The sequence below is a fragment of the Triticum dicoccoides genome, chromosome 2A, assembly GCF_002162155.2.
Source record: "Triticum dicoccoides isolate Atlit2015 ecotype Zavitan chromosome 2A, WEW_v2.0, whole genome shotgun sequence".
NCBI lineage: Eukaryota > Viridiplantae > Streptophyta > Magnoliopsida > Poales > Poaceae > Triticum > Triticum dicoccoides.
The window spans coordinates 211,911,856-211,924,164 of record NC_041382.1 but is presented as its reverse complement, the minus strand read 5'-3'; the positions used below and the strand labels follow the sequence as shown (position 1 = coordinate 211,924,164).

Sequence of the window (12,309 nt, the reverse complement as noted above, 5' to 3'; positions counted from 1 at the left end):
TAATAAATGAATTTTTCTCTGGAGTAGTACGACAGGTAGCCTTTGTTTGAATCAAACTGTGACCCGATCTAACATCAAAAGAAAAAGAAAACACATTGTGACCCGATCTAAGATCAAGCCAAATTGCCAAAACACTCGTTCTCCCCTACATGACCACATCTTCTTGTCTCCAACTCAACCCACACCAGCACCAGTAGTCCCCTTCCAACCATGATCTCCCACAAACTCTGCTGCTACGTCTCCATCCTCGTAGTCCCCTTCCTTGCACAGCTCGCCTCCGGCGACGTGCTGTGGCAAGAATGCGATAACAGCCGGAACTACACGGCGAACAGCGCCTTCCAATCAAACCTAAAGCAGCTCTCCTCCACCCTCCCAACTGAATCCTCCTCATCTCCCACCCTCTTCGCTACCGCCGCCGTAGGTGCCATCCCGGACACCGTGTACGCGCTCTCGCTCTGCCGTGGCGACACCACCAACGCCTCCGCCTGCGGCGACTGCGTCGCCAATGCCTTGCGGGACGCGCAGCAGGTGTGCTCGTACAACATGGACGTGACCATCTACTACGACACCTGCTACCTCCGCTTCTCCAACCAGAACTTCGTGACTTCCATCGACAACACCAAACGGCACATCATGCCCAATGGGGAGAACGTGACGTCGCTGGCCGCAACGTTCGACGCCGCCGTGGGTGTCCTCCTTGCCGCTGTTGCGGACTACGCAGCGCTGAACTCATCCAAGCGGTTTGGCACAGGGGTAGAGGACTTCGACGTGAGCACCCCGAGAGTCTATGCGCTGGCGCAGTGCACGCCGGACATGGCACCGGCCGATTGCCGGAGCTGCCTGGAGGGAATAGTAAGGGTGATGCCGAAGCACTTCAGCAGGCGGCAGGGAGGTAGGATCCTGGGTTTACGGTGCAACTACAGGTTTGAGCTATATCCTCCGTTCTCCGGCAATCCGCTTCTACACCTCCCAGCACCGTCCTCGGGCGTGAAACCATCGGTAGATGGAGATGGAGGTGAGTTGCAGATCTTTTACAAAACTACGAGATTTTCCTAGCTACTCCCTACGTTCATAAATATAAAATGTTTTAGATATTTTAATATGAACTACATATAGACTAGACTGAAATAAATGAATAAACACTAAAATGCATCTATATACATCTGAATTGGAAAAAAAGTTAGAATATCTTATATCTTATTCTCTATAACACTAAGCTTCCTAACTTTAAAGAGCTCATATTCAATTGAGGTTTACAATTAGAACCGAGTCACCCGATTTTGATCGGATCAACAATTTCTCAAAGCTTTTTCGTTCAATTCTTTTATACTATACACTATGCTTTCTAATTTTTAAAGCGTAACAATTAGTTGCGGTATTTAATTTAAAATTAAGTCATCCAATTTTGATCGGGTCAACAATTTCTCAAGCTCTCGCATTCAAGTCTTTTACTTCACCATGTTCACTAATTTTGAAGGTCTTTCATTCGGTTGGGTATTCAATTTTGGATTTGGTTTACGATTTTGATCAGGCCAACGATTTTTCAAATCAATCAGTAGCAACAGGCCTATAAACATATATCAACCCCACACACCCTCCCACCACCGAAAAAAAAGAAGCGCCATCATGTGATATTATAGCATCAATATAGTATATGCAACCACCGACACAGAAATTTCCCCACATAAATATACTCCATCCGTCCATGAAAAATTGTACTTCCAACTTTGTTGGAGGCTATCTCAAAGTTTGACTGAGTTTGTGCAAAAATATATATCATTGTTTATGAAACCAACTAGGTATATTTATCATGAATCTAATACTACTAAATTGATAGCATAAATGTTGATGTATTATTGTATAAGTATTGTCAAAGATAAAAAAAAAGTTTGACTTTCCAAAAACGTTGAAGGACACTCATTCAAGGGCGGAGGGAGTGGGTTGGTTAGAAGATAACAAGGAATTACACCACAAAAGGCCCACCAGATCGCACATTATAAATAAAAATAAAACACACACTATCATCCCTGCCCCCCACATGCGAACTAAATATTACATTGGTTGCAAAATATAAGCGGTATTACTTTTTAGAAAGTTATTTTTTTAACTTTGACCAAGTTCAGAGCAAAAATATCGACATCCATAATATTAAACAAAAAAGTATGAAAATTCATTTCATGATGAAATTAAAATACCGACTTGATATGATGAATTTTCATATATTTCTCTACAAATTTGATCAAACTTAAAATATTTGCCTTTTCAAAAACTTAATACACCTTATATTTGAAACATAGTGATTTTTTTAAGAAACTCAACAACACCAATAATGCAGCAAAGCGCGCTCAATCCTTCTAGTATACTTCCTCCATTTTTATATACAAGGCCACAAACTCAAATTACAGGTACCAAGATAAAAATTAATGCGTGCTTTACAGGTACCAAGATAAAAATTAATGCCTTAATTACTATTGATGGCCTTGTATAGATGCAAAATGTGTTTTTCATAGTCTGACAAAAATTCAAGAAATTAAAACCAACAAATCGGCAACAGCAGAGTCCTATAGACTGACACTATGTTTATGTCAAAGGAGGTGGTGGATCGATCCGTAGGTTATGCCGCGACCCATGGTGGGAAAAGCATCGTGGCCACCTGCTCCAATTAATCGTGTACACACCTCCTCTTTGGATTGTAGTAGGATGGTGCTCTCTTCGGTCTATACTAATTGTAGTATTTTACCTAAGTGACAACTAATGGAGTTTTTCAGTGTTTCGTTTCAGTTGTTGTGTCTTTTTTGGTTCCTGCTTTTTTCATTTCTATGATCCATAAACATATTTCATATTATCAAGTGCTTCAACTCTATTGTCATTTTACAGGAGGGAGAAAAAGTAAACCTAGTACCATTCTAAGCTCCCTTGTTTTAAATAGCACACATTCAATTGAGGTCTTGAATTAGAATTGGGTCATCCGATTTTGACCGCGTCAATAATTTTTCAGAACTCTCTCATTTAATTCTTGTATACTACTACACATCATGCTTCCTAATTTTTAAGGTCTCACAATTAATTGAGGTATTCAATTTAGAATTGGGTCATCCGATTTTGACCGGGTCAATAATTTCTTAAGCTCTCCCATTCAATTATTTTAATTTACAATGTTCCTTAATTTTGAAACTATTTCATTCGGTTGAAGTATTCAATTTTGGCTTTGGTTTAGGATTTTGACGGGACCAACTATTTTTCAAATCAATCAGCAACGACCGGTCTATAAAAACATATGAATCCCGCACAACCTCCCTCCACCTAAACAAAGAAGCGCCACCATACGATATTGTAGCACAAATCTAGTATATGCAATCACCGACACAGAAATTTCCCCACATAAATATAGATTGGTTAGCGAATAATACAAATCACACCACAAAAGGCCCATGCAATCAACGCATTATAAATAAAAATAAAACACACACTATCACCCCCCCCTCCCCCCTTCCACCCGCCAAACTAAATATTCCATCAGTTTTAAAATATCAGTGGTATTAGTTTTCAGAAAGTCAAATTTCATTAAGTTTGATCAATTTCAGAGCAAAAATATCGACATCCATAATATTAAACAAAAAAAGTATGGAAATTCATCATGATGAATCTAAAAATACCAATTTGATATTATAAATTTTTATATATTTCTCTACAAATTTGATCAAACTTAAAAAGTTTACCTTTTCAAAAAAGTAATACACCTTATATTTTGAAACAAGGTGATTATTTTTACAAGAAACCCAACAACATCAACGCCGCAATAAAACGCGCCCAACCCTTCTAGTGAAGTACTAAAGTGGAGCTCAGATGGAGACCTCTTCCTATTTACTTAAACTGGAGCTGAGCTGGCACTTTCGTATCAATAACTTGCTTTCTACGATAAAGAGCATTTTCATTCGATCGATATATAGAGATGATAAAACCGCACCGAGTGAATGTCCAGCCTCTACATAACACGACACACAGCCAACAGGTCAACCACAACCAAAAATACTTTTTTAAAAAACAAATTAACTGGATAAAATTCCCAAAAAGAAGTTTAGGACCTCTTTGGATTGTAGCTTTTTTGATAAAAAAGCGATTTTATTATCTCAAAATGTAGCATCAAGCGGATACAAAACATTATGAGTAACATCCGGCCTCTGCATAATTAGGATGCACACAGTCAAATCCAAAAGTCGCACAAAATTCAAGAAATTAAAACCAACAAATCGGCAATAGTAGAGTCCTTTAAACTGACACTACGCTTATGTCGAAGGAGGTGGTGGATCGATCCGTAGGTTATGCTGCGACCCATGTTGGGGAAAAACCACTATGGCCACCTACTCCAATTAATCGTGTACACACCTCCTCTTTAGATTGTAGTAGAATGGTACTCTCTCCGGGCCATATTAATTGTAGTATTTTACCCGAGTGACAACTAATGGAGTTTTTCAGTGTTTCGTGCTTGTGAACTCGTTCGATTGTTGTGTCTCTTTTGGTTCCTGCTTTTTTCATTGCTATGATCCATATACATATTTCATGTTATCAAGTGCTTCAACTCTATTGTCATTTTACAGGAGGGAGAAAAAATAAACCTAGTACCATTCTACTGGTCCTAGCAGTTGCATTGGCCGTTATTTCTGCAGCATTGACTTTCACTTTAGTTTGCTTTTGTATCTGGAGGAGCATGTACAATGGTGGCATATGGATACATATGCTCCATGATAAAAAGTAATTTAAGACACCTACATTTATTTTTTCTCTCCAATGCAAGCTATCACTAGTGGGCCTCATTAAGAAATAGAAAATAAAGACTCTAGTACACATGCATCTCTACTTTTCACTCTAACATTTTCAGCTTTGGTCACCGGACCACACTTTTTCTCTTCAAGCACCCGTCTCCTGAAGAGGATCCTGCTTCCTTATCCGAACCTACTTTACGTCATATCCGATCCTACATGGCATGTGAGGCATCACCTTAAGGCTATGCATTGTACATGCCCAAGCTACTCCCTAGATTTACAGACCTTAAAGACGGAAATAACTTGGTTTTCTTTAAAGATTGGCTAGGAAATTTGTAATTAGCATAGTTTCTTTTTACTTCCATCTAAAGATCTATTGTACAACTTCTTAGTTATTTTATGCCCTTTATAAAATTAATAAAAAAGGAAAAAATGCAGTGGTGCTTTGCCCTATTGCACAACCAAAAAATGGGAAATAGATAAATTTACGGTCCTAAATTTAACTCCTGCAAAAAGAACCATCAAGTTTTATATGAAAAAAAAGGCTATGTACAAATATAAGGTAAACAATTACGCATTGCAGACAATGAAATGGATTTTGTTCGACGGATTTAAAACTTTTTTATTTTGACAGATTCTGGAAACTGGGAAAGCGTTCCAAACATCAGTTTATCCATGCTTAATCTGTCAACACTGGAAGTTGCAACTGAGAACTTTTCAGAAGGAAATAAGCTTGGGGAAGGAGGGTTTGGTGCCGTTTACAAGGTACCAATCACAGTATGTCGCACACAAAAAAACAACTATGGACTTCCTTAAAAAAATCATACCATGCACTATGGTCCAATTTCCTCAAATTTTACCATCATCTCTACTCGTCTAATCAACCAGTAATGTTTTTCATTAAATACTTGTAAATCTACAGGGATCCCTTGCTGATGGCCAAGAGATAGCAGTGAAGAGACTGTCACAAGGTTCAGCACAAGGAATAGCAGAGCTAAAAACTGAGCTGGTTTTGGTTGCTAAGCTTCAGCACAAAAACCTTGTGAGGCTTATCGGCGTTTGTTTGGAAGAACACGAGAAGCTCGTTATCTATGAATACATGCCCAAAAGAAGCCTTGACACGATTCTCTTTGGTAAATACTCAGAGTATTGCATCACTATCTTTAAATGTGAACTGTAGTTTGTAAGATGATCCCTGTAGCCACCACACGTACTTTGTTTATTCTTCACTCCACTTAATATATTGGCTACCTTTCGTCAAAAAGAAAAAGTAACATGGGAGAGAATATATGACACTAAAACTAACCTCTCTGTCTCTGTTTATTGTTCCCGTAATAGATCCTGAGAGGAGCAAGCATCTTGATTGGGGGAAGAGGTTCAACATAATAAATGGAATTGCCCGAGGTTTGCAATATGTTCATGAAGATTCTCAGTTGAAAATAATCCACAGAGACCTCAAAGCAAGCAATGTTCTGTTAGACTCCGATTTGAATGTGAAGATTTCAGACTTCGGTTTGGCGAGGTTGTTTGAAGGGGATCAATCAAAGGATGTCACAAACAGAGTTGTTGGGACGTTGTAAGTGAAGCCAACTATTATTTCAAAAAAAAGTGAAGTCAACTATGCTTTGATATAAAAAAATGCACCATGCATGGACTGCAGGAATAAGTCTGAATTAGTTGACGCAACCTTTATACAATGTTTATCCTTTTCGGAAAAAAATACAATGTTTGTATAGAGGCTGCGTCAATTAATTTGGATGAGAGGGTGTACCATATTTTTTTTTATATATATATCACTAATCAATGACCATATCTCTTGTCGCAGCGGATACATGGCACCTGAATATGTTGTTCGCGGGCACTATTCAACCAAATCAGACGTGTTTAGCTTCGGAATTCTAGTTTTAGAGATTATAACTGGAAGAAGAAACTGTGGATCTTACAACTCCAAGCAATCCGTTGACCTCTTAAACCTTGTAAGCAGGAAAGAAACCCTAGCTGAATAGTACTGTACGTATTAACCTAAAATTCTAAGTCCCTTACGACAGTAAAACTCATTTGAACCCATTTCTGGTGCAGATATGGGAGCATTGGACCAAGGGAACGATATTGGAGATAGCTGATCCGTCCCTTGCAAGCAGAAGCAGTGCTCCTGAAGAGGAGATACTCACCTACGTTCACATCGGATTGATGTGCGTTCAGGAGAGCCCTGCGGATAGGCCTACGATGTCACGGGCGAATGCGATCCTTAACAGCGACACCGTCTCGCTTCAGGCACCGTCCAAGCCGGCTTTCTGCATCCGGGCAAGTAGTGCCGGGCCGGAACCACGACACGGCGCCTCGCAAGGCCGTGGCAGGCCGCAGTGGCGGAGCTAGCGAGATATTACTGAGGGGGCAAATAGTTAAATATAATTGTGTAGAGGGACCAAATACTGTATTTATCTTAATTTGTGTCATTCTAAACAGTGTTTTTTTATAAAATATTAATGGGCTGGGGGGCCATGGCACCTGCAGCACACCACATAGCTCCGCCAGTGGCAGGCCGGCCGTGGTTTACCGAAAAAGGCTCGCGCCCCGCTTTATAGATAAAGCCAATGCCAAAGCCATAAACACAAAGTTCACACAAACACAAGGTCCACACGCACCCAAAGTCCAAGCACAAGAAAGCAACAAGGGTTACTGCTGAGGGCACAACTCAACAAGCCCAACACACACAACCAAAAAGGCTCACGCGCCAGAAGAGAGGCATCCACTAGTCGGGCTCCGGGGGAGGCGGTGGGAGCGGAGGTGCCAGGTGGAAGGTCAACGAACGGAGGTCGGAGAGGAGTCTGTCGATGGCGTCCCGGTCCGGGGGGCGGCTAAGCGGCCGCCAGAGCTGCAAGTAACCACACATTTTAAAGATGGAGTCAGTCGCACGTCGAAGGGGCACCTTCTGAATGACAAGCCTATTGCGAACCGTCCACAAGGTCCAGGCCAGCACCCCGACGCACAGCCATCTAATATGTCTGTAGCGAGGAGGAGAGGCCTGAATTTCGGCAAGGGGGCCGGCCGTGGTTTCACCCAACGAGGTTTCGCTGACGGAGCTTGTACCGAGATAAGACATGTTGCACTGAAATCTTGTCGAACGAACTCTGCATTCTTCTACATAAAATGGCTTTTTCACCTGTTTTGGCTTGTTCACGATATTATATGTTCGCTGGGTAACAACGTGTGGACGGCTGCGACGAGTGGGGTGTTATGGTTAATCCTGAATGTAGAAATAATGTCAGAAGCACGCTGCATTTGCTGAAATAGGTCTATGCACTTTTTTCTAGAATACACATAAGTATGTGTATCATATATTCATAAAAGGAGTACGATACAATGCCTTTCGGCACAATGCTACACCAAAAGGTTAGCAACCACACCCACCACGACAACATCAACACACTACTCGCCTTGTCCAAACTCAAGCCATGAATAGTGAAGATATAGAACACAAAGCACACATGCCACGTCACAACAGTATTAGACACCTCGAAGCATGACAAATCTCGAAACCAAACTAGATCAACACTCCCTCCACTATTAGCGCCTAGGAGATCGGCAAGTGGACATCAGGAGCTAGCCTGACTTGAGGAGGACATTGCAAATGAGGCAGGGAGAGATTGCATGGAACAACTGTTGAATGCCAATCCAGAAGATCCCCCTCCTCCCACGACGCTCCCGCGAGCGTCCGGGAGGCTAACCCTAGCGCCGACCAGAGCACCATCAATAGGCACTCTCAGGGCGGTCCAGAAGGCAACGGCGAACGGACAACTAAAGATCAGGTGGTTGTTAGAAGTATATTTACTTTTAAGATAGAGATAAGAGATAGAGATAGGATAGGTTTAATTTGTCCTCTACTCCAAGTCTCTCTCCCTCCATTGTATCTCTATATATACTCCATACATAGGTCAGATCAATACAACATAATATTCAGGCATCTCATATTTTCTACATGATATTAGAGCGGTTAGTTTTACGACGCCGATCCTAGGACCTTCCCCCACTTCCGCAGCGCAACGACCCCGGGGAGATTAATCTTCTCTCCCCAGGGGCGCGGCACTAGATCAGTTTCATAGACTAGATTGGTTCAATACATTAGTTTAGGTCAATTTTGAAATTTTCAGCTTCATAGATTAGATCCAATTTAGCCACAAATAAATCCCACGATCAGATTAAATTCCGATGAAATTACGCCAACATGCTCGAGTCAGAGACTTAAAGGAGGGGGATGCTAATTCCAAATATTTTCACATGAAGGCCAATGGGCGGCGGAGGAGGCGTCTTATCCCGTTTCTGAAAGATGGGGAGCGCACTGTCACCAGTATGGAGGAGAAGTTGAGCCTGGCGCTGGAGTTCTTCAGGACCAGAATGGGTTGCTCCTCTTCTCCGGGTTGCTCACTCCGATGGGATGAGCTGAACTTGCGTCCGTTATCTCCGGAGTGGGCGCACGGGCTGGAGGTACCGTTCACTGAAGATGAGATCAAGAAGGTTATCCAGGACATGCCAGCAGACCGTGCTCTGGGACCAGATGGGTTCTCCGGCCTGTTTTTTCAAAGCTGATGGCAGATTATTGCGAAAGACTTCATGGTACTGATGCAAGCTCTCTACGAAGGCCGGTTTTACTCGTTCGGGGCCCTTAACTCTTCCATAATTACTTTGCTTCCCAAGAATGAGGACCCGATGCAGCTTGGCGACTTCAAGCCGATCAACTTGATACATGGAACTGCGAAAATCTTTGCCAAGGCCTTGGCTACCAGGCTGGCCCCCCTACTGCCTTCCTTAATATCCCAAGCACAAAGCGCTTTTGTCTGCAAACGGAGTATACATGAGAATTTTAAATTCGTGCGAAACACGGCAAGGGCTCTTCACACGAAGAAGCAACAGGCGGTCCTCATGAAGATTGATATTTCCAAAGCCTTTGATACTCTCTCCTGGGGTTTTTTGCTGGAGACCCTCAAAGCCAGGGGTTTTGGGGATAGGTGGTGTTCATGGATCTGTGGCCTGCTGAGCTCCTCATCTTCTTCCGTAATTATCAATGAGGAACTCAGCGATCCTTTCACCCTGGGTCAAGGTGTTCGTCAGGGCGATTCGCTGTCTCCAGCGTTGTTTATCCTGGCTATGGATGCTCTTCACGGCATGCTTCAATGGGCAGTCCAGAAGAGATTGCTTTCTGACTTGGGGCTGGACAGTGGCATCCCAAGGGCGTCCATATTTGCTGACGATGCAGTCATCTTCTTCAAGCCACAAATCACGGATCTGCGGGTGATTTCAGAAATTCTTCAACTTTTTGGCAAAGCCTCAGGGTTGCATATCAACCTATAGAAGAGCTCAACTACATGCATTCGATGTGAGGAGGAAGTGAGCTCCATGGTGGCAGCGTTCTTCCAGTGTCAACGGAAACATTTCCCAATCACATACCTCGGGCTGCCGCTCTCTGTCTTCAGGTTGAGGAAACAGGACATCATGCCACTTGTGGACAAGTTTTCCAACAAGATGAAGGGCTGGAAGCCGAAGTTACTGCTAGCTGCGGGTAGACTTACACTGGTTAACTCGGTGCTAATGGCTCTCCCGATCCATTTCATGACAGTTCTGCCTCTCCTAGTCTGGGCCATCAAAATAATCAATAGGAGATGTCGTGGTTTCATTTGGAAGGGAGAGGAGGCTATTAGTGGAGGACACTGCTTGCTGCCGTGGGCTCAGGTGTGTGCACCTAAGGACTGTGGGGGGGCTGGGGGTACTTAATATCAGGTGGTTCGGTTGGGCTCTGCGATGCAGGTGGCCATGGATGAAATGGGACGAAAATCCCAGGCCGTGGCATTCTCTGTCTGACATCACGGAGAAAGCAGATTCAGCAATGTTCAACGCAGCCTCTGCGACCTTACTCGGTGATGGGGCGTCTGCAAGGTTCTGGACCGATAACTGGCTCCCGGGAGGTAGTTCTATTGCAGCAACAGCACCAACGTTGTTCTCTTTTGTCAAAGACTCAGGCTGCTCAGTCCGGGAGGCTCTTCATAATCAATCTTGGATCAGGGATATCTCGGGCGGAATCTCGATGCAAGCCCTAGCGCAGTATCTATTAGTTTGGGATCTAACCTCCGCTACAAGTCTAGCGCCAGGTGTGAGGGATCAGGCTCGCTGGAAGCTTACTAAGGGGCAAGAGTTCTCGGTCGGCAGTGCGTACAAGATGATGTTCATGCCCAATATTCGTTTTGCTTGCAACAAGCCAATCTGGAGATCCAAAGCACCACCACAATGCAAATTCTTTATGTGGTTGGTCGTCCATGGCAAGTGTCTGACGGCCGATAATCTGGAACGAAGAGGTTGGCCTGCAAACACATCTTGCCCCCTCTGCCTGTCAGCGCCGGAGGACTGTACACACCTATTCGTTCACTGCCGTTTCACCCAGCACCTCTGGTGTCTGTTTAGGTCTTCGATTGGGGCACATTTTACTATACCGGATGACTCTGACGGCTGCACGGAGGACTGGTGGCTGCGTGCGAGAGCAGGCATTCCCAAGCCAATGCGCAGAAACTTCGACACTATTATAATTCTGTTGCACTGGAGGCTGTGAAAAGAGAGGAACTCCAGAGTTTTTGACAAGTGGCGAGCAGTGCTAATAGAGTACTGGACTTGATACGGGAAGACATAGCAGTATGGCGCTCAGCAGGCTGCATAGCGGACCTTGGTTCCTAGTGAGCCATTGACATTTGTACCGTGTTGTAATCGTTGTATTGTGGGGTTTGTCAGACTCTGGTTTCCAAATCTAGTTCGCCTAGGCTGCTAACCGCGTTGTACTTCTTTTTTCTTTCTAATAAAGATCGGCCAAGGGCTCTTCGAGATGAATCAAGTTAATGTACACGGTTGTGCCTGCCTGCGGCAACGCATGGGGCACGAGATGGACATCCACGTCGCAAAGGCCAGTCCGTCTGCACCGACCAGGGACGACGATGTGCTTCGGCTCGCAACGACGACCAGCTCCATGTGCGCATGGGCTCTACATCGACAATCCGCCCAACCGTGCGCCGCACGGCCGCAGTCCATCGGCAAGAGCCTGCAGCCTCATCGACTCCATGGTCCATGCACGCATCGAGCAGCAAGAACACGGTCATGTGTACATGCATACGTGCGTGGCAAGACTAGCCACAGGCCTGACTCAGCCATGATGAACATGCGTACGTGCATGGCATGAGCCGTGGACTCCAACCACGGTCCTTCTGCAGGGTCGACCGACAACGCGGTCGCCTCGTTGTTGTGCGGACACGCGCGTCTGATCATGGGAAGGCGTCGCTCTCACACAGAGATTTTGATCCGATCTACTTCGCTCCACAAGATCTGAAGCTACCCCGGTACGTACATGGCGGATACACGTCCGGCCACACCGAGCCGAGCATCGCAGGACCGAGGCCAACAGCAGTTCTTCACCGAGCTGACCGACTACACCGACCGATCTGCACTGCATCAAGCTGATCTACACCGACCCCGTGCCGCATCATCAAGCTGTAAGACTACGCCAAGCTAC

The 12,309-nt window shown here is 44.2% G+C and overlaps 2 protein-coding genes across 2 annotated transcripts; both read left to right on the top strand.

Moving 5' to 3' along the window:
- The first annotated feature begins 210 nt into the window (after window positions 1-210).
- LOC119357797 (cysteine-rich receptor-like protein kinase 10) lies at window positions 211-6,343 on the top strand. The gene is made up of 4 exons (XM_037624626.1): window positions 211-1,015; window positions 5,398-5,528; window positions 5,686-5,896; window positions 6,102-6,343. The coding sequence occupies exons 1-4, from the start codon at window positions 211-213 to the stop codon at window positions 6,341-6,343; spliced, it is 1,389 nt and encodes a 462-aa protein (XP_037480523.1).
- A 251-nt stretch (window positions 6,344-6,594) lies between these two features.
- On the top strand, window positions 6,595-7,139 carry LOC119357796 (cysteine-rich receptor-like protein kinase 6). Its single transcript, XM_037624625.1, has 2 exons — window positions 6,595-6,739; window positions 6,843-7,139. The coding sequence occupies exons 1-2, from the start codon at window positions 6,596-6,598 to the stop codon at window positions 7,137-7,139; spliced, it is 441 nt and encodes a 146-aa protein (XP_037480522.1). The 5' UTR covers window position 6,595.
- The last annotated feature ends 5,170 nt before the right edge of the window (window positions 7,140-12,309 follow it).

Coding starts and splice junctions, on each gene's coding strand:
- LOC119357797 (XM_037624626.1), top strand. CDS start 211: ATGATCTCCCACAAACTCTGCTGCTACGTCTCCATCCTCGTAGTCCCC. Junction 1,016..5,397: donor ATCGGTAGATGGAGATGGAG/GTGAGTTGCAGA, acceptor TTATTTTGACAG/ATTCTGGAAACTGGGAAAGC. Junction 5,529..5,685: donor GGTTTGGTGCCGTTTACAAG/GTACCAATCACA, acceptor GTAAATCTACAG/GGATCCCTTGCTGATGGCCA.
- LOC119357796 (XM_037624625.1), top strand. CDS start 6,596: ATGGCACCTGAATATGTTGTTCGCGGGCACTATTCAACCAAATCAGAC. Junction 6,740..6,842: donor CCGTTGACCTCTTAAACCTT/GTAAGCAGGAAA, acceptor TTTCTGGTGCAG/ATATGGGAGCATTGGACCAA.